At 40.3% G+C, this 19,192-nt stretch overlaps 1 protein-coding gene across 1 annotated transcript in view; it reads left to right on the forward strand.

The window, feature by feature from the left end:
- Positions 1 to 1,829: 1,829 nt before the first annotated feature.
- Positions 1,830 to 19,192, forward strand: part of LOC124555083 (filaggrin) — a 359,850-nt gene continuing 342,487 nt past the window's right edge. Inside the window, exon 1 of the mRNA XM_047128876.1 lies at positions 1,830 to 1,947. Coding sequence (XP_046984832.1) covers positions 1,934 to 1,947 — 14 coding nt within the window. The 5' untranslated portion in view covers positions 1,830 to 1,933. The remainder of the gene's footprint in view (positions 1,948 to 19,192) is intronic.

A 19,192-nucleotide genomic window follows, 5' to 3' on the forward strand; every position in this document is an offset into this window, starting at 1 on the left:
GCCTTTGGGTTTTCCTTTGTAGAGGAACATTTGAAAATGGAGTTAAGCATTTTTGCTTCTGTTTTGCTACTCTCAATTTCATTTTCTATCTCATCCGTGAGTGACTGGACACTTAACTTTGGTGCCACTAACAGCCATTCCAATGACCACCACTTCTTTGGCTCTTGGGAAAGATCTTTGGACAACACTCTGCTGCAATAGCTGTGCACCCTGTAGACAGCCAAACACGTTTCATTTAATGTTTGTCTATCTATAACCATTAGCTTTGTTTAGCGGCTATTATGCTGCAGCCTGTTTCTTTAATGATTTCCTTATAGTGACTCTATACTTTATTTATTCTTCCATCATCAACAGTTCAACTATATTCACTTCTATCCAGTCAATGGTCAACTATTCTTTTAAACTTGAGCCACAGTTCGTCTACTTGCATCTGTACTGAGCTAGAGGTTTCATGTTCCTCACTGCGCTGTGGCATTACCACTTCTTTATCCAGTTTACTGAATATTTTCGGCAATCATTGTCGGTATAAGCGCCTCATGGTCACTGATACTAGCGTCGATGTGCCCATCCTCAAAGAGGTCAGGTCCATTTATTGCCATAGCCCTACATCTAATATAGCTCTATCGTGAGTGGGGTTCTGAACCGGTATTTAGTTTTCAGACGAGTCAGGTACTAACGTTTCACAAGATGCCTTGTCACGCCACTAGTAACAAAACTGTAATTATCACAGCTGACTGACGGATGATTAAAATCTCTTCAGATGATCACATTATGAATGGGTAACTTCACGTACTCGCGAAATTTGGTTTTCTCTGCACAAGCATAATCTTCCTCCTATAATTGCTATGTAATTCATACTTGATGAAATGCTCCCTTACATAATGGTATATCCAGCAAATCATCGTAAACTTTGCTTGTTGCTACTATTTCTTGATTCGGAACAAGAGTTTTCCGACATACCGTGTTTGCCAAGCCCACTGAGTAATACCTATTATAAATTATTCATGGTGACATCGATTGCATGCTTAGAGACGGGCAAATAAATTTTTCTTGTCAGGCTTTTTGATTCAGACATCCATCCATCTGATTTATATCCGCTTCAACATTAATCAATGAAACGACCCTATTCCTCACTTACTCCTTTTCTTTTAGAATGTAAGCCATGTCGTGAATTTACCTTCATTCTGTTACCATCATATGCGTTACAACGTTACGTAGAGAGCACTAAATGATAATTGTATTAATACTAATTTTTGCTTGTTACTTTCTTCATTAAATCTTTAAAGTGCCGAATACTGAACTGTGTTCGTTGTATTACAGTATTTAATACTGCATTACCAATATTCTCACAAATGCCGGTATAATATTCAACAACTGATAACTTTACTTATGCGATAGAGAACGTTATTTTGCCAAAATTCTGGAAAGGTTTGCTGATTTCTTGTATTACAAATGTGTGTGTACTTTTGCAGTTGTACTTCTGCTTCGTGAGCAGAATAAAACATAATACTTGTATTTTTGTTCCTATCGTCAACGAGGTATTTCTTTGATTGAACACTTGGAAAACATTGTTATATACAGGACGTGCTTGAAAAGAAAGATATATTCGTGTACTGACAAAAATCGTCTGCCGGCGGTGTCGAACTAACACAGTCAATTCAAATATTTTGAATAGATTTTTGCAACTACAGATTATTCTGCCACTGTTTGTAATAATACCGTCTATTAAATTTTACATGTATAAGTCAAAGTAAGATCATATGAGATCGGCAAGTGAATGTTGTTTTTATTTTCGTTCGTTGGCTTGGTTTTGGTAGTCAGAATGCTCAAAAATGGCAGCGAGAAGGTAATTTCTTACACGGGTGTAGTCGGTGGAGAATTTGTGTGCAGTGATGAGTGACAAGTGATAACATTTTTTTCATCAGTCGTCAGGATGTCATCTGAAAGGTATGAAATCACATGTTTTTCATGTTTAGATAGTTCGCGTGCATTTTGTTGTCCCCATAGCAAAATCAATACTTAATTAAGTGGGCCTGGCCTTAATTCTGTAAAGTAAAAGCTGTTTACTTTTTCTTTAGTTGATATTTATTTCCTTATAAATGACGCAGTGCCTACAGTTCGTCATTGGATTGCTTACATCCATATGAATAGTAATTGACAGTTGTTTGTTTACAAATGTGGGTTACGTTTATTGTTTACCACCTTGGTTTAAGCGGCCTTTTGTCGATGGAATATATATTTCCCTAGTGTTGTTGCGTTCTTTGTAGATGGAAAGACGCTCATTACGATTACACCGTTTCTCGTGAAACGAAAATTTCACTGCACAATAATCCTGAAAGCTATACTTTGGATCTTCGCCAGAATCGTTATTTACGATGTACAGTCAGCCTCTAGAATAATTATGAAAGAAAGCCATTTGTGCCGAGAACTGCATTTGCATTTAGTTAATCAACAGACATCTGGATGCAGTGTATAGTTTCCATTCGTACCCCGTCAGTTCTTCTGTTTCTTCTAGACTGTCAGTCAGCTGTAAGGGTGCTTCGGTAAGAGTCGTTTGCAAACGCTGATAATATTCGAAGAATTATGTTGGAAATCGTACGTTATGTGTGTGTGTGACAGTGGGAATATTATTGCAGACTCAGCCAAATTTAGCAATTGTTTATCAATTGCTGTTAGCTCGGATAAACACATCGAAATACTTTTTTAGATTGTGCTCTGTTTCAGAACAGTAATGAGTGCGGTGTCAAGCTAATACATTTACTGCCGACCGTTACTGTGGCAAAGGAGATCATATAAGAAATATAATTGTTTACTGCTATTGCGTGGTGTTGTATTTTATTTTCTTTTCTTTTACAAGCCTGACAGCGTTTGCCTTGTTTACAAGTAAAATAATTTTTCCTTGTACTTGTCTTTGTCATGCACATATGTCATGTGTTCACACATCGACTTTGATTGTTTTTAGAGAAACACTCATTGCTATCAGTATACATACTGAATAAGATTGTTATGCATTGAATTTTTACATAAATGGGAGTTGTGAATTACCAAGTATATGGCTCTGTCATTACAAATTATGATGCATACATAACAGGCTCGTAATCTGGCACACTTCTTTATGATTGCTTGTTAGCAAACAAAACATTAAAAAATTTAGGAATAGAAGCATCCCACTTAACAGTCCACTTCATGAGTTTACATTCAAAAGGGTCAAAATGAGACTTGCTCCAGTGCTTTGTTTGGATGATGAATTTTCATCAGTTTTGTGGTTGGGCTATATTTTTTGTGTTCACATAATGAGAACATGAGACCTGCTAAATTAACTGTGGCTCAGAGAGAGAGGTACCACTTATTACAATTTATAAATAACAAAAATATTGTTTATCAGATTAGAGAATAACATATTTTTCCAGTCATTGACCTTTGTATCTTGTTATTACTTTCTGCAGTTCTCACTAATATTTTAGCACTGAAGTTGAATTGAAACATTTCAACCACATCTATACTTTTATGGTTTTAAAGCTAGCTTAAAATCAGTTGACTTTGTAACAGAAGAACTGTAAATGAATACAGATGTAAAGTGACACTGCATGGAACACAGAAACTGACAGTAGAACTTTCCACATAATTAATGACTGTGCATAACATAAAAAGGAGTGTTAAAACTGCCTGAAAATTGTACACACTTTTTGTTATTTGTAACTGTTAGGCATGATACTTAATAAACAAATGATTGAAATGATCACGTATATGAAATGTCTGTCCGTGTGGTGTAACAGGACAACAGAATTGATCACAGTTAATAGCTTTTGTAATTAAGTTATTGACATACATACCCTGCTTCCATGAGAATGGAGCCCTGTTTTCAGGAAATTCATTGTTTTTGTGTGTACATATTGATGTAAGTTGAACTGGTAAATGATCTTTAGCATAATTATACTTTTTGATACCTGATGTTCAATGAAAGACATGTTACTGTTGGTGAACTAATCAATTTATGACAGAGGTCTGAGTCTTTGGTTGTTAATAGAATAAAATCTTACGTCCTATGAGATAATGTGCCCATTTAACGTCACTGCAGTGTCCAGTATGAACTAGGTATTTCTTATGTACTTTACATCTCTGCTTTCACTGTGGGTGTTACCAAGTATTTAATGTTATATGCTCATTTGTTAGTTCTGTTTTGTTTTCTTCCATGGAATGATGAAATATTAATGTTTTAACAGACCAAGCCAAACATAAAATTGGGGTGTTAGCTAATGTACCTGTAGTTCGTGAAACTTTTTAAGAGTACATTATTTGCTGCCATCTCATGAAGTGGCTCAGAATGATACATCCTGGACAGCTGCATGCAAAAGTATGTCAAATGTAATGAAACTCTTAAGTAATAGGGATGTATTTCACAACCACTCAGCAGTTTCAGGCTGTTCTAATGCATGGTTAATAAGTTCAGAAAATGTTGTAGGTCCTTTAGGAAATTTCATTGATTAATTCTGACAACACTTTGCAGCTGCTATTTTAATAATTGCACCATTCAAGGTTTTATTTTTCTCCTTGCATGAAGTTGAGCTGTGTACAAGTTAAATCAGCTGTTTATGTAAACTTGGTATGCAGATGTTAAAATTGTGGCATTGTTCAGTTCACCATTGGTAGTACATAAACTTTCATCTGTAATAATCCCATACAAAAGCATAGCAATTTAGATTGTTTCCTCGGAGCATTTTCTTTGGCCTCCATGCAACCATGCTTTGGCTGCCAGTGATTTTCTTTGCATCCAGCATCTCATGTTATTTTCTGGCCAACTGTGCATGACAGTGTGAAGGAAACTCACTTCGGTGGCAATGTGAGGGAAACTGTCTGCTGCTAGTTATTGTCAAATTGCTGTAAAAGGGATACACAAAAATTGGTTCCAAATTATGTTAAAAATGTCAGCATTGGAGCACTACGCAGAAAAGTTTTGGGAGACAAGTATTTGCATGTAAAATAAACACCATTTTCTCAGACTTACTGTAAAAATGGTTGGATAGTTTCCATTTGAAATATTGGTAGGAGAAATGATCTGGCTGTGTAATCAGTCTTTTGATCCATAGGGAAAACATTAAGAATCACAATATTATGGGTACTGCTGTTCGTGTATCTCTTTTACATCACATTGTGTTTAAATTCATCTTGACATACTTTTATGTTGTTCATTCCTTACATTTGAAGATAACATCTGTGACCATTAATCTGTTGTAAAAAGTTTTGTCTAGGAAAACAAAGAAAAAGTGCAAATCATTCTAAAAGAATTCATCCACAGAAGTGAAATTGAGCTAGAATTATGTTTGCTATTCCGAGGCCATCTCATTTCAGTCCCATGTAACACTGTGTGATGTTTATTAATCTTTTTCCACACTACTCCTGCCTTCTTTCCTCAGTGAAGATTCTTAAGTTCTTAAGAATCTGTGATAATGTAGTAACAAGTAGTCACTAATGCCAGTTCAGTTAATGTATTCTCACTGAAGGTGGTAGTAGTAGTAGTAATAATAATAATAATAATAATAATAATAATAATAATAATAATAATAATAATAATAATATGATGATGATGATGATGATGATGATGATGATGATGATGATGATGATGATGATGATGATGATGATGATGATGATGATGATGATGATGATGATGATGATGATGATGATGATGATGATGATGATGATGATGATGATGATGATGATGATGATGATGATGATGATGATGATGATGATGATGATGATGATGATGATGATGATGATGATGATGATGATGATGATGATGATGATGATGTTGTGTGCCGAGGGCCTCCCGTCAGGTAGACCTTTCGCCTGGTGCAAGTCTTTCGATTTGACGCCACTTCGGCGACTTGCGCGTCGATGGGGATGAAATGATGATTAGGACAACACAACATCCAGTCCCTGAGTGGAAAAAATCTCCGACCCAGCCAGGAATCGAACCCGGGCCCTTAGGATTGACATTCCATCGCGCTGACCACTCAGCTACCGGGGGCGGACCTCACTGAAGGTGAAACGTATGGCCTAAAGGAGTCAGATGTTAATGTGAACACATAGGAAGATTATTGTTGGCACTGGGATTCTCAACAGGTAGCTGATTGCATCAGCAGCTGTTGCACTCAGTTTCTGGGCACTGCATTAGGTCTTCTGTATGAAGAAAAGCAGGAGAAAGATGTATAAAGTTTCTTTGTCTTCATTCTGAGTTCAAACACTTGAACTTTCAGCAATAGCCTCAGTAATTGTCGTCAGGAGTGACTAATTGTAACTGTTGCTGTAATGACATTATGTAATAAATGAGCAATCTATTACTGGTCAGTCAGTGACATCATGTTGTTACACTGTCAGAGGTTGTGTTAATATCTGCGATTTAGGAATGCTAGGTGCTACAGTCTGGAACCGCTATGGTCATAGGTTCGAAACCTGCCTCGGACATGGATGTGTGTGATGTCCATAGGTTAGTTAGGTTTAAGTAGTTCTAAGTTCTAGGGGACTGATGACCTCAGATGTTAAGTCCCATAGTGCTCAGAGCCATTTAGGAATGCTAATGCTGTGGCAAAACTGAAAGATGCAATTCCACCCCTCTACTTCCTAATGGAAGGTAATTTGATGTATCTTTTGACCCGTGACATCAAAATGGCAGACATCACTATTTCAAGCATATACAGTTTGGTGACCATTATGGCACTCACTACACCCATGAACAAACATAAGTAAAACACAATACAAAATACTTAACTCCAGCAACATTATGAAACTAATGGGACAACTTCTGGAAGTAGGGGTTTTGGGTGGGGGCAAATTAGGTATTTTACAATAAGAATAACAATACCATTACAAAACAAATATTAACCCAAAAATCAAGCACATGAGATTCCTAACACTTAAACACAACCAAAAAATTGCATAAAATAATACCAGTGGTGCCGTAACTTTAACTTGACTTATATATCTCAAATAAAGACAATGATCCCAGTAACCCACACACAACTTGTAAACCCGGTATTACAAAGTTTGCTTGACATATATAGTTCACAAAAAGCCCTTGGTACTATGAACACCCACATAATTCCAAAACCCAATACTGCAAATATCAGTCGTCCTGTATGTCAACTAAAACAAAGCTCACAGTACCAAAAACTAACACGTCCAAATCATCAAATCCGGTATCCAAACCTTCACTCGCCCTATCTATCTAAATCAAAGTTCACATTACAACGAACCAAAAAATGCTCCCGTAACTAATATAAAAAATGTAACCTAACCAGTGATGGCAAACTGATATACATAATACCTGCCAGCCCCAATCCAACAATTATGAAATGCTAACAAGAAAAACCCCAAAATTTATGAAAACTTGCATCATCAATTTTGATATGCATAAACAACTGTGAACACACACACCATATGTTGTTGTTGTTATTGTCATCATCTTCCAGCCAAAATCTGGCTTGATGCAGCTCTCTGTGCTACTCTATCCTGTGCAATCCTCTTCATCGCCGAAGTACAGTTGCAACTTACATCCTTCTGAATCTGTGTACTGTATTCATCTTGGTCTCCCTCTGCGATTTTTACCCCCCCCCCTCCCTCCCACTTCCCTCCAATACTGAATTGGGGATTGTTTGATGCCTCAGAATGTCCTATCCAACTGATCTGTTCTTCTAGTCAGTTTGTGCCACTACAATAAAAAATTAATAATACAACAAAAAATACTTACCAACCAAACCAAAGCCATCGTTACACATTACATAAGTCTTGGGTAACCTCCCCCCCCCCCCCAAACACACACTAAAAAAGAAAACAAAACTGTCTGCGATTAGTTCAAATAACTGTAGGAATGTGATCATAGGCAATATATCTTCACCTGTTGCAACAAGCAGCGATGTCCTCATAAATTTCTGTGTCATATCCCGGACTGGAAAAAAGAATAGTATTAAGTATCCGATTCTAAGAAATGCACATTGTTAATAATTCCAAACAAATACAAGAGTCCATCAGTCACAATACACTAAATCAAAGTAACACAATAGCAAACTGGCACAAATTTCCAATAATGACCTGACACTCAACTCACGATGACTCACTGACATACCTAACGAACAACTTTGAAACAACACAAGTGTGTGCCACAAAATGCCACAACATGAAATCAACAAACACAAAAACACTGTGTCACCATGTTGCCACAGAGCACTGTTACCTCATGGGTCAAATCAGACGGGTGGAATAACACCTTCGGTTGCCATGGTGCCACTACGTGTGTTGAAATGGAAGTGAGTTGGCGAATTGCTGTAGGTTAAAGTTATTGTTGTGGATTCTGATCTCTGTGACATCTCTGACGACGGAGTCCCAGTAGGTTGACATATGGAACAAATTTTGGTTTCATCAAACATAATTTTATGTTATTTATGGGACTATGCTCAGCAACAGCTTTTTATTTATTTTTTCGAAATTACAATTTTTAATTTACCATTACTGTTATGCACAATTTTCGGATACTGTATGGACTGATTAGAAGGAAGGGAGATTTGGTGTAACGTCCCATCGACATGAAGGTCATTAGAGACAGCACAAGCGCAGATTGTATCGAGGATGGGGAAGGAAATCACCCGTGTCCTTTAAAAGGAACCATTCCAGCATTTGCTGGAGCAATTTAGAGAACTCGTGGAAAACCTAAATCTGAATGGCCGGACGTGGGTTTGAACCATCGTCCTCCCAGATGCAACTCCAGTGTGCAAACCACTGTACCACCTTGCTCGGTGGGGCTGATTGACTAACCTAGTTGCTGCTCATCTGATAAGGAATGTTGTTAATTTCAGGGACTCTGAGACAAAGATAAGAGATGATTTTCCAGAATGCTGCGTGGTATTGTCATCAACATGAGGATTTGTTTAAATATTATGTCATCAGGTCTCATTAGGACTGAGTGGGATGGTGCAGTTGTCAACACACTGAAATTGTGTTCCAGATGGTAAGGTTCAAATCCCTGTCCAGCAATCCAGATGTATTGTTACAGGGTGTCTGTAAATTGATTACGGTAAATGCCAGTATGGATCCTTTGAAAAAGGACACAGTCAGTTCTGCTCCCATTCTTTTCAGATCTGAATTTGTGCTCCATTTCTAATGAATTTGTCATGAGTAGCATGTGTGTGCTACAGACGAAATGGAAGAAATGAAGAAAAATGTGCTTGACAGAACATAGCTGTGTCAAACCTGGTGTTGAGTTTGCTGTCTGGTATTTGCAGTCACTCAGCACATTTCTCGTATCCCTGGAAAACAAGAAGTGGGATATTGTGGCTCATAGATGCAGTGAGTGAGTGGTCTGTACTAGAGTATCTCAGATAGCCAGATGTTGTCAGAGGACACCCACTGTTATATCCAGATATTAACACAGTGTTCCCAGAGATGAGTGTGGAAAGAACTTTTAATTATTTGTTGTATACAGAGTTTGGCATACCTTTCGGTGAGTCGTTAATAAAAGAACAACTTTCTGACTAGCTTATCTGTAGAAGAATGTTAGCCAACTTTGGTGATCATTACTTGAGTAGCAACAATGCACCCTCAATTAGTTGTGACGTGTTAGAAGCTGTTTGAAAATACAGTACTACAGCAGCAGTAAATTCAACAGTTGTGAGCACTATCCGTTAATATGGAAATATGAGAGTTTATCTGTGGCAAATAGATACCGGATCATTACACACATACTGTAGTATTAAAATTTTGAGTTTGTAAATAGCAGAAGTTCTTTACCTACTTTAAGCACAAGTTAAATGATGACTGATAAATCAATTTTGTGTACTAACACCCCTGATTCAGCCCACACAGTAGGGTCAGAACAGTCCGCCAGATAAATAAGATTATGGTGAGAAAGTGTAGCACTCATGCGAGGCAACCATAGTTATCAATCTTCAAAGCTACTGTTTGGCTAATGAGGAGAGAGAGGATGATAGACTTCTTTGTGGAAAGATCCTTGGGTCTACAAACATTTCTCTCTTTGTATTGTGGTCCTCTTGTCATGCATATGCTTGATGTTTCTATCTAAAATCTTTGTGGAAAGCTAAGATATAAGTTACAGCTTGACACTGATGTAAATCAATCTAAATACTTCAGTTTAGTCTTATATGGAAGTTATAGTCATAGTATATTTCCTCGTCTCAATACCATGTCAATTAGATGCAGCCTTACATTAGAACTGTGCAGCTGCCCTTTCTGTACGTGCTAAATATTACCAGACTATAACATTGTCTGGTGACTAGCATTACAATAAAGCAATTAAAAGAGAAAGGAAAAAACGAACTTTAATATGAACATATACACAAAGCAGTAGATACAGTAACTTTATAACTGTGCTGGCGGTCCTGCACCCTCATTCACATTTTGCTCCAAGTTACTGCAATCATGCTTAGACATGACACGCAGTCGAGATTTAATTTTCGCACAGTGCATAAATGTCTTGTGAGGAACAAGAATGATGTTCCTAGGATGTGGTTATATAGACAACTTGTGTCGCATTGAAAGTTTTGCAAAATTCCTGCTGACTTGTTAACTTTTTTGTGTTGACAGTGAGTCAGTATACTCTGGAGACAAGATGGTTAAGGGTAAAGAGTGGAAAAATAAGATACCAATATGTTCTGACATTAGTGGTTACACTATTAAAATCATTTATATATGCCAAATATGTATTTTCAACCGTGCGATGTGGCACGAAGTGGTGCGGCCGTTGAATTCTAATTGTAGGGAGAGGAAGTAAAGACGGTGGTCAGCTGAAATTCCGAGAAAGCGTGCTTTATCTGCGGAGGGAGACACTAGCAGAAAGCCCGCGCGCCTATTCAGTCCGCTGGAACTCTGTGGAACCCCGCTAATGAGGACTGATGGCAGACGGAGGCGATTCAGCGAAACTCCGTGAGATACGAGATGGTGTAATGCCTTAATAAATGGAACAGTGCATTTGCCCTTTTACTGTGTGTGTGTGTGGGGGGGGGGGGGGGGGGGGCGCTACGGGTAAAGGGTGTTGTCCAAATTGCCTTGGGGACGTCTCGTGCTTATGCTTATAATAATAATAATAATAAAATTACATTAAAATTAACAGCAGTGCAAGAAATACTTTTAATTCGATTATTAGGTTATTTTACTGTGATGATTTGATTGGCATGTTCTTTCAAAATATTGACTCAAGTTTTCTCAGAAAGCTATTTGTGTACATGACACAATCGACACTTTACGCAGCAAACACAGAAGTATCGAGGTTTTTCTCCGTTCCATTCAAGTTGCTTAAATGCCCATGTACAGGCTGTCAATTTCGTCCGAAAAGCGTGAGCTGAGCAGCGCGTATTGATGTTTTTGGAATCCCTGCTGGTTGCCTTGCAAATAGCAGTTTTTTCTCCGTGCAGGTCATTGTGTTTGAGGTCAGAATATTTTGCAGACGTTTGTTACAGATACAATTCAGTGACATCACATGCTGTTTATTATTATGATGTGGGTACGACATTTGTTGTCTCTTCCATTTACCAGCAACAGCCATCTTGTCTGAGGGAACTACAATGAATTATGGTTAGAAACGAAGCGAAATTCATTTTAAAATCCTTCAAGGAGGCTGAAAGGCTTCTGATTTAGTTTTCCAACACTGCTCGTGCTGTAATTAGAATTTGTTTGTAGATGATGTTATTGTCTCGTTAGATAGGTGGTAGGTATTCCACAGATAGGCCTGGCACACCGTGTCGTCCGAAAAGTTAAACGTCTGTTCGAGAAGGTGGTCAATGGAGACGGTTTGGTCCAATGCAAATGTTCCTCCCTTTCGTTCATAGGTTTAAACGTGATCCATTGCAGTTAAAGCAAACGCCGGAGCATTTGAACGTCAACTGCACATCTAAGTGTACAGTTGCGAAGCGATAGTACTTTAGACAAGTGGGTGAAAACTGTTATGGAGAGCTTTAATGGATGACTTAGATGTGTTGCGAACATTGTGGCAAAAACCTCCGTGATTTCCTACTGAGGGCCGCTCGCCGGAGCGCAATAGAGGAGATCGAATGAATTCAGTCAAGCTGATGACTAAAACTAGCAATGCTAAAAAAAAAAAAATCTTAATTTTGGGATGTTTGGAAGAAATGAAACTCGTTTCGGGACAATCGTTTTACAATTCTGCAGTCGCTATCATTTATCTTGCTGAAAGACCATTAGAACAGCTTCACAGAGATTGACGTGTGCGGAGGCCTAGTCATTCTACCTTGTTGCCTTTACGAGAAGGAAAAGGAGGGGCGAGAATAAAAAGTTTCACTGTCAACCTTCCTCCGTGCACTCTGCAATGATTATCCAGTGTCTGACAAACATATATGAAGCACACAGAGTGGGAGGAGGAAACAAAGTGAAACTTCGCGGTTTGAGAGGGTATGCGTAGTTATTGCAGTGATTACAAAATAGTCAAATTTTAATGAAATGGGCAGCATTTGTCCACTGACCAGTATGGCGCTGCACTGCCATATCCTGGTTGCATACAGAGATTCGTTTCGGAAAGGTGTCATAAATCCGTTGTGTTCTCTTCTGAGGCGAGCTGGCCCACAAATGTAACTTGCCCTTGATATCCCGCACTGGCACGGAGTTGAAGTCCGAGCTTTCCCACGCATGTTCTATTGGGGACTGATTTGAAGATCTTGCTTGACACGGGAGTACCAAAAAATCACGCGCACAGTTCATAGACACATGCCATGTGTGAGCGAGCATTGTCCAGTTGAAAAACGGCACTTTGAGAGGACACAGGTCTGAGCCCCTGGTCTAGTGGTAATCGTCGTGCATTCTAAACTTATAGTCGCCTGTTCGCGACCAACTGCATTTTGGCAGCTAACTCTAAATATAGATAAATGTAAATTAATGCAGATGGATAGGAAAAAGAATCCCGTAATGTTTGAATACTCCATTAGTAGTGTAGCGCTTGACACAGTCACGTCGATTAAATATTTGGGCGTAACATTTCAGAGCGATATGAAGTGGGACAAGCATGTAATGGCAGTTGTGGGGAAGGCGGATAGTCATCTTCGGTTCATTGGTAGAATTTTGGGAAGATGTGGGTCGTCTGTAAAGGAGGCCGCTTATAAAACACTAATACGACCTATTCTTGAGTACTGCTCGAGCGTTTGGGATCCCTATCAGGTCGGTTTGAGGGAGGACATAGAAGCAATTCAGAGGCGGGCTGCTAGATTTGTTACTGGTAGGATTGATCATCACGCGAGTGTTACGGAAATGCTTCAGGAACTCGGGTGGAAGTCTCTAGAGGAAAGGAGGCGTTCTTTTCGTGAATCGATACTGAGGAAATTTAGAGAACCAGCATTTGAGGCCGACTGCAGTACAATTTTACTGCCGCCAACTTACATTTTGCGGAAAGACCACAAAGATAAGAGAGATTATGGCTCGTACAGAGGCATATAGGCAGTCATTTTTCCCTCGTTCTGATTGGGAGTGGAACAGGGAGAGAAGTTGCTAGTTGTGGTACGACGTACCCTCCACCACGCACCGTATGGTGGATTGCGGAGTATGTATGTAGATGTAGATGTAGGATGTCCGTGACGTACCGTTGTACCGCCAGAGTTCCCAAAATCACTGACCTGAAATCATACCCGAAGGCTCCTCACACCATTATGCCAGCGGCAACACAGCTGTGCCTGCCCGAAACATTGTAAGAATGGGACTTCTTCCCAGATTGCCGCTGTACTCGCCGAAGGTCATCCGCATAGTGCAGGACCGTGATTCATCGCAGAGCACAGTGCAACGCCATTCATTAACAGTTCATGCTTCGCGGTCACGTCGCCGCTCCAACTGCAGTCGTTTGCGTTATGGTGTTAACGGCATCTTAACGCATGAGACGGCTATTTACTACTCCGATTGCTGCTAGTCTTGGACCAATGGTGCTGGATGACACAGAATGTTGCAGGGAATCCATTACTTTTGAATGCATTATGGGAACAGCAGTGATCAATGTCTTGTAAATAATTACTATTAAAAACAGTCTTGATCACGATTTATTTTACAAGGTGACCGGTTTCGACCACTACTGTGGTCATCTTCAGACCATTGAGTAGGAACCCCTTTCTGTTGGAGAATCACAACTCATTACTTGTTCTGGGATGCCAGGCGCAGATGTGAAGGAGTTACGATATGTTATGTTAGGTGCACAGTACGGCGATCATCCCGTGGGATGGTCATACGTTGTCGTTCAGAACTTTGATGACCAGTTAGCCTGCCCTTAAGTTCCCATGCAGTGCAACATCAGGGCACTATCACATCTGAATGCCCCACAAATCTGAATATTGCAAGACTCGACCAGCCATCCAACCCACAATGAGACCCTTTTCGATCTCTGTTAGATGCCGAAAGTGCAGTCTCATACATATGCAGCGTTTCCGTATCCTTCACAGTAATCACTCAACGTCTGACGCTGTTCGCGTCCCTTTTTACCCTATCATACCTGGTAACAACACTTAACACGAACACCACCAATGAACTCTGGTGGCCGTTCTATCTGCCCCAGAGAATAATGTGTGTGTTTGTGTGTGTGTGTGGGGGGAAGGGGGGGGGCACTCGACCATGTCTTTTGGCTGTGTCAGTTTTTGTCAGGCGGTATATGCAGCTACAGGGGATAGGCAAAATAATGTGAACACCTGTGGTTATTTGGGAGTGGTTTATTAATAATGGTTTTGACCCCCATTTGCCCGTAATACAGCTGCGATTCTTCTTGGAATACTGGCATATAATGACTGTATAGTCTCCAGTGGAATGTTACGCCACTCTTCGATCAGAACCTCTTCCAACTCCCGTAGTGGCGAGGGAGGCGGAAATCTACTCCGGAGTCTGCGCTCCAACACCGTCCACAAGGGTTCGATAATATTCAAGTTCGGGGACTGTGCTGGGCAGGGAAGACGCTGCAGTTCAGTTGCATGCTCCTCATACCACGAGTGTACTGTCCTGGCTGTGTGAATCGGTACATTATCGTCCTGAAATATGGTATCATTGTTGGGAACAACATTTTAATCATGGGGCGGACCTGATCACCTAAAATGTTTATCTAATCGTTGGCTGTAACACGGTCTTTGAGGGCAATAATGGGACCAGCAGAATACCATGATATGACTGCCCACACCATCACACTTCCACCTCCACGCTTAACCGTTGGAATCAAGCAATCAGGATTGAGGGTTCTTTTGGCGTTCTCCAGACGTAAACCCGGTCCTATATTGGAAATAACGAAACGTTGACTCGTCGGGTCATATGACATGTTTCCACTGATCAGCCGTCCAGCATTTATGCTTCTGATACCATACGTTACGCTTCTTTGCCCTGGTTGTCGTCACTAATGGTTTCGGTACAGCAGCTCGTCCATGAATATTCGCTTTATGGAGTTCTCGGTGGACAGTGTTGATAGACACGGGATCTCGAAGATGACAATTGAGCTCTGCAGTCACTTGAGGCGCCGTAGTTTTGTGTTGTTTTGACACAATTCGTGTTAGCGTTCGACCATCTGTCATTAAGTTTTGATTTTTGCCCACTATGACGTTTACCTCATGATGTCTTTTCATGTTTTGTGTAGGCTGTCATGACTGTTGAAACAGTTTCTCTTGGAACATTCAGTAGCTTGGCTGTCGTGGTTACTGATGCTCCAGCTAATCGGGCCCCCATAATCTGCCCTCTTTGAAACTCTGCTACGTCTTTCATTTCACTACTCGTAAATAACCTGCACTGGTGCCTAGTCCTTACTGAACACGGACAGTCCACGTGCCTTACCTGCGTTGTTGACCGTCAAACACAACCATCTCGTTACTACCACTGTTCACATTATTTTACCTATCCCCTGTATATAATTTGTTGACACTGATTTTAGCAATAATCGGTAGCGATGAATGTATACGGTTTGGAAGAAACCGAGTAGTTACATTATCTTGACAGCTTCAAAAGTTTGGGAATTTCAAGAAGCAGAATAAATGGTATTCCCGCGAACCCAACGAACAGAAGATGAAGTGTGGAGGTCTCTACAATATCGCATAATGCCAAACTCGATGTTTTACTTAATCGAGCAAAGTAATGGTCTATGATTGATGGTATGCTGATGGAGATAATCACAATTCGCTCATCAGATTGGTGAAGCAGTAAACATAGAGAAGTATTGCACACAGTCAGAAGAAATACATAAATACTTAGTAGTTAATCTGCTCTATGCTGATAAAGGTGAATGAGTTTCAAACGCTTCACGACAAGGCGAAGTGTTGTTGTGGTTACCGTATAGTCTGTAGTATGAAAGGCTTCAGCATCCACAACATTTGCCAAGTGTCTCTCAAATTAACGATTTGTTTTGGAAAGAATTTAAACTTTATTAAATAAGTAAAACTATCTGGTGAAGCAGTATTTAGAACATCGTTGCTTGGCTGGAATGTGGAACGAAAGTGACATGAGCGCTCTAATATCTGTTCGGAGGCGGGACAGAGATCCACACACTTCTAACGTAACACGAACCATTATAGATGTCAAATCAAGGTTTTCAAGCTGCATTAAACGGATATTTTGGGGTATAGTTAATAATCGTAATATAACTGCCAAGATAACGAAGCAACTATTCTTAAATGGAACGATGTGCTTGCTTCATCAGCTTTAAAGATCTCTTAAAAACTGAAGTTCGGCGGTGTATAACGCTCGTTGATTTTGATGAACACAGGGAACAGTGGTACCGACTCAACGCATTCACGCCCCTGCTTGCATGTAAAAGTTGCATAGCCGTACAAAGACTGACGACCCTCACATTTACAATATTTACCATCTACATTTGCAAGAAGTTTAATTGCAGACATTAAACAACACCAGGGGTTTTGTCAGTAACTCTCGAAAGCTGTTTCCATATATTGTTCCACATAAAAAAACAAGTCATATTTCAGCGCATAAAGTATCAACGATACGACACAACTTGTTCCTTTATGTTTTGACACTTGTCGGTATCGTTGTTACGGTGTCTGTAATATTTCTATAAGCTTGTCCTGTAGACAGTATTCATTCAAGTAGACTTAAACAACTTGGATTCGAAACCTCTGTATTCTGTAAATGACATCTGGAGTCTAGCCTTGTACGGAAGTAAAATGTGGACGATAAACAGAGCACACTCGAAGAAAATAGCAGCTTTTTCTCATGACTTACGCAAAGATACTGAATTGAATTCGTGGGCCGGGGGGGGGGGGGGGGGGGGGGATTTGTGATACCCTTCTAAGAAGGAAACGGTTGATGGGAAGTATCCTGAGGTATGAAGCAATATGCCATTTGGTAATGGAAGAAAGCGTGGTGGTTAGAAATTGGAGAGATAGCCGAAGACCTGACTAAAGTATGTATGTTCAAATGGAAGTAGTGATACAGAGATGAAAAGGCTCACTGCTGATAGATTAGCGTGGATAGCTACAGCAAACCAGTTTTCGGATTGAAGGAAAAACAGCTACTGCTATGTAATAAGTGGAGACACGCAGACAAATTTGATTTAAAAGGCACATCCAAACCAGATCCCACGACTTCGCCTTTTCGGATGAAGTGACGCTACTCCAAGGCCACGTAGGACAATAGCTCGAACTGTTGTGGAATATTAGGAATGTAGTCGTTGCCTGGGACACCCTCTACAACATGGAATGAGTCTTAGTTTGAGTAACGAAAATTCTTTACCATCAAGTTACTGCTTAAGCATTTACTGCTAAACCCGACATTCCCTGGTATAGGTCACGTAGTTCTCCTCTTTTTTTAGGGATATAGGTTCGCTGCCTGAAGAATGTGTGGGCTTCTGATTTTGTCCAGTTAATTGCTGCGCGTTTTTTATTGCTATCGCTTGTTAAGCTCGATTGAGCGGTTCTGTAGTCGGTTGAGGTAGGTTTTTTTGCCTTCTATGCGACCGGTGTGTTATCGGCTGGTTAGTGGATCATGACAAGTTGCATTCCGCAGCTGAGTATCACTGTTCGCTGCTTTCGTAGTGCTGGCCGTGGCCCGGCCCTGCTGTAACAATGGGACGCCGTGCCGTACCTGTCGACCTCAATTTCTTGTGCATCGCTAGCTGCATTAGGGCATGTGTGACGCTGCCCCACAACCGAACTGTGCCGTTGTTCGTACGAACCGGATCGCCATGTGTTCTCGCGTATCGACTTGATAAGTTAAAATACCAAACTACGCTCCGTCGGATAAATACTGCTGCTGGTAACAGAAAGGTACATATTCAGTACTTCGTTTGCATCTAGTGTAGTTCCGTACATAGTGTTGTAATGCTCAGTACTGCTTTAGGAGTTTCGATACGCTGGTTAACTACTTTCTTCTTTACGATGATCATAATTTTGATTTCGCTCGTGAAACTAGAGGATGTAAGACGCCCCGTTGTTTTTCACTTCACCGAGCGTCGAGAAACAATCGAAAATAAAACACAAAGCAGTTATTACGTGCAGCCTTTATCGGAGAAGCTCAGTTGTATTTTGTGCAATCCGTTTGCTCTCGCACCGGTTGAGGTGCTTTTAGAACGTGTGAACAGCGGGTAAGTGCCAGACAACCAGTCCCCACTCGCTCTTAGGATTTTTTTGTCACTTATCACTTCTTCATCTGGCAACGATTTGTAGATCTTAAAAATGCTAAGTTGCATCGTGGTCGGTCTGCGATAAACTATAGATCTCAGAACTGGTCGAGTATGCGAGAGGTCGTAGGAATGCAGGACCGTGCCATATCGAATAGGACCATCTCTGGTAAAGCATTCTGGTGTAAAATGAAGTTTCGTGTTGAAGACAACTGTAATTAATTAACAAGGGGAGGCCACGCGATTGGGATCACGGATTTACTTCAAACTTTGTACACCTTTAGTAGGCCCTTAAAACAACATAATGTGCAAGTAGTAAGATACACTACTCTGGCAATTTCGAGAAAATCGCAAGAGAAGCTTTGCGCGTCTATTACGCAACTGATGTGTCTGTGTGTAGGGGTCGTACGTTAGTGTTCATGGTGGTCAAGTGGTTTGCGTTAGAGCTTAGTAAGACGAACGTGTATGAAGCAACGATTCGACCCCCGATCAAACCATTTTTGTGGTACAAGTATAAATTCTGTGATATTAGTTCTTGATACATTAGCAAGGCTCGCCGCTACATAGGTTAACTGCCAAATGGGGCCTGCCACTGTGTGTGCG

This window comes from Schistocerca americana, chromosome X (genome assembly GCF_021461395.2).
Source record: "Schistocerca americana isolate TAMUIC-IGC-003095 chromosome X, iqSchAmer2.1, whole genome shotgun sequence".
NCBI lineage: Eukaryota > Metazoa > Arthropoda > Insecta > Orthoptera > Acrididae > Schistocerca > Schistocerca americana.